Here is a 3,534-nt window from a genome sequence, read left to right as displayed (position 1 = left end):
GTGGGGGAGTTCAGGTGGCGGTTAATATCGCGGCGGCAGTTGGCTATGAAGAGGTCGAGGGCAGGTAGGAGGCCAGCACGGGGTGTCCAGGTGGATGGGGTGTGTTGGAGGCGTGAGAAGGGGTCGTCAGTCGTCAGAGGGTGGGCGAGAATTCTGGTTGAAGAAGTAGGTGCGGAGGCGAAGGAGGCGGAAGAATTGTTCGATGTCACGCCGCGTGTTGAACTCATCAATCCGAGAGCGTAGGGGAATGAAGGTGAGGCTTCTGCTGAGGACTGATCTTTCATCCTCAGAGAGGGGTAGGTCTGGAGGGATGGTGAAAACACGGCAGTATTTCTGTATCTTGGCTGTCTATTTTCTTATCAGCTCTTTAATTCCTTATCCTGGCTCCCTACTTATCTTGGCTCTCTAATTCCATTTTTGGCTCACTAGTTCCTCCACTTTGGTCTCTAATTCCATGCCTCTCTATTTTTTTTAAACTGGCTCTCTAATTTTTTAAACTGGCTCTGTAATTTCCTGTCACAAGTCTAGTTTCTTAATTTTGCTCTCTAATTCCGTATCTCGATTTTATAGTGCTTTAACTTGATTCTCTAATTCCTTATTTTCACTCTCAAATTCCTTGTCTTGGCTCTTTCGTCATTTGAACAAAGTATTGTGGGCAGCTCCTTTTCTCACAGGACTGACTCTGTGTAATAGTAGGAGGGGTTTCACAGGGCAATGACAATAACCTATTGGTGGGGCTGAGGGAGACAGAGGGTTTGAATTTTAATCTCACCCAGTTTGACCTTTTCCGTGGTTCAATTCCAGGTCCTGCTGCCTGTAAATTTGGACCAACAGTACACCGAAGGAAAGAGAGAGTATTGAGCTTACTTTCTTAAGAGTGATGACGCCCTCCTGGGTCTGTGAGTCTGTTGTGATCTCAAACACATCCATCCCGTCTCCATCGATAATTTCATACAAAGACCTTGCGTTCTGTCCCAAGTCCCGGTCATTCGCCTTGACCCTTCCTGTGACATCACCAACTGCCATGTCTTCGAGAACAGACAGATGGTAAAGGCCTTAAAGAAACAGAGTGGATCAGTGCTCATTGGTAGTCCATTCTTAATAAACAAGCAGGAGAAAAAGTGAGGCTTTACAGCCAGTTAATGCTGACATTTCCACAAGCAATTCTTGTCTTCTTACTTTCCTGTGAGAAATACAATTGGCTTTTATTGTGTCCCAATGGTTTTTTTTTTACAGATTTCTAGTGAGTAACTATTCATAACTATCAGCGTATTAAAACTGAGAAAGCTGCAAAAGAGACATCAGAGGAATGAAATGATCAGTGAATCTCAAAACAAGGCGAAAGTGAGGTATGCAGATGCTGGAGATTAGAATCAAGAGTGTGATGCTGGAAAAGCACAGCAGGTCAGGCAGCATAGTTGATTTTAACCTGACTGTGAATCCTCTTCCAAGGATGCCTACCTTGAAGAAGTTCTCCTCCTCTTTTGATGCTGCCTGACTTACAATCTCAAAACAGAGTCCTGCAGACGCCTGGAGTGGCAATAGTGACTTTGCAGGAGGTTCAAAAAGTAGCAGTCAGGAAAGGCTTGATGTGAGCTGGGAGACAGAATTGGACTGTGACCTGCAAATCTGCAGCACCCTGTTTGTTTTTAAATTCAATTAATGGGGGGTGGGAGCCAATGTTTGGTTCAGGCCTTATTGATGGGGCGATAAAGGAGGGCGGCAATGAAATAACATGGAGTCTGAGGACCAGTAGTAGTAGTCCCAGAGCACCGGGAGCTGCTCTCTCAGAGGGCAGACGACCAGTGGTGAGTTTAACCTGAGGGTCACCATGCCTCAGGCGAGGGGCAAAGTTGAAAAAGTAGGGCCATTCCTGATGACGTCAGCCACTGTGGAAGTTAGATGCAAGTTGTTGGCATCACTCCGAATCACAAAACAAGTTGTCCAAACAACTGAGCTAACCAACTGCTGAGGCAAATTCACTGTGACTGTTTGGTAATTCCTTTGCAAATACAGTTGATGTAATTTCTACAGAGCATACATATAATGAAGTAACACTGCACTTTTTATAGCTTTCGACTGTCAATCGATCAGTCGAAAGGTCAACACGTCATTCGATGCCCGTGATGTTCACCACCCATGACGATGAAAGTTGTTATTATTCCAAAGGGAAGAATTTTCTCCTGTATACCGTACACTCAGACAATACATCCCTGAAGTGAACAGCTGAAGCAAAACTGACTGCACTTGTTGTGATCTCTTGTCTAGTTTCTTCAAGAGGCCATGTTGAGCTATTGAGGAAGTTGTGTGAGTCCTCATTTCAAGGGAAGGCATACTTATGAGTACCCAACTCCTCCCCCAGGCTTGGGAACATGGAGACGCCCTGCCCCAGAGGCCTTTCAATTCACTCATTATCAAAATTCAAAAAAAGGTTCTGCCTGACAACACAAATCAAATGGTATCTCCAGCTTGCCACCACTTGTTTGGAAGAGGGAGGAGCAACCAAGCCATGGCAGGAGAATGAAGGTCCTTCACTACCTTCACCCCACCAATAACCCAATATAATGCCCACTGCCACCCTCATCCTTGTACCAGTCTTACCCCCTTAGAATGTCAGACATTGAGATTCTGTTTGAGCACTACACAACTCCAACTATCGCCAAGTCACATTGATGAGCCACAACTGCCCAGAATTCAATATCTCAAATTTATTGGAAATTTACTCTTGGAGAATTCCTACTTTGGGAGGATGCTTTTCCAAAAGTTGTGTAACTGTCGCTACACAAATCAAGGGAACTACTACCTAAATTTTCTGCTCAGTGTTCTTTTTGATTTAATGTCAGAATTTAAAGATCCTCCCCTTTCCCATTGAAAACGTATACAATAGCTCTGTAAATCCATCAGACGGTGCTATTGCAAGCATAATTGAATTTAAAAGAGTAATAAGGTGGTTATGGTAGGGGATTTTAACTTTACAAACATAGACTGGGACTACCAAAGTGTTAAGGGTTTAGATGGAGCGGAATTTGTTAAGTGTGGACTAGAAAATGTTCTGATTCAGTATATGGATGCACCTACTAGAGAAGGTGCAAAACTTGACCTGCTCTTAGGAAATAAGGCAGGGCAGGTGACTGAGGTGTCAGTGGGGGATCACTTTGGGACCAGCTACCATATTTCTATTAGATTTTAAATAGTGATGGAAAAGCATAGATCAGATATAAAAGTTGAAGCTCTAAATTGGAGAAAGGCCAATTTTGACGGTATTAGGCAAGAACTTTTAAAAGCTGGCTGGGGGCAGATGTTTGCAGGTAAAGGGACGGCTGTAAAATGGGAAGCCTTCAGAAATGAGATAACAAGAATCCAGAGAAAGTACATTCCTGTTAGGGTGAAAGGAATGGCTGGTAGGTGTAGGGAATGCTGGATGACTAAAGAAATTGAGGGTTTGGTTAAGAAAAAGAAGTAAGGTATAGACAGGATAGATCAAGTGAATCCTCAGAAGAGTATAAAGGCAGTAGGAGTATACTTAAGAGGGAA

General features: G+C 43.7%; 1 protein-coding gene across 1 annotated transcript in view; it reads right to left on the bottom strand.

Moving 5' to 3' along the window:
• Positions 1-3,534, bottom strand: part of LOC122558714 (cadherin-8-like) — a 309,702-nt gene that overhangs the window by 86,767 nt on the left and 219,401 nt on the right. The window contains exon 6 of the mRNA XM_043707506.1: positions 868-1,055. Within this exon, the coding sequence (XP_043563441.1) occupies positions 868-1,055 (188 nt within the window). The remainder of the gene's footprint in view (positions 1-867; positions 1,056-3,534) is intronic.

Source organism: Chiloscyllium plagiosum, chromosome 17 (assembly GCF_004010195.1).
Source record: "Chiloscyllium plagiosum isolate BGI_BamShark_2017 chromosome 17, ASM401019v2, whole genome shotgun sequence".
Taxonomy (NCBI): Eukaryota; Metazoa; Chordata; class Chondrichthyes; order Orectolobiformes; family Hemiscylliidae; genus Chiloscyllium; species Chiloscyllium plagiosum.
Note: the sequence above shows the minus strand (reverse complement) of the source record. Positions and strands in the feature narration are given on the sequence as shown.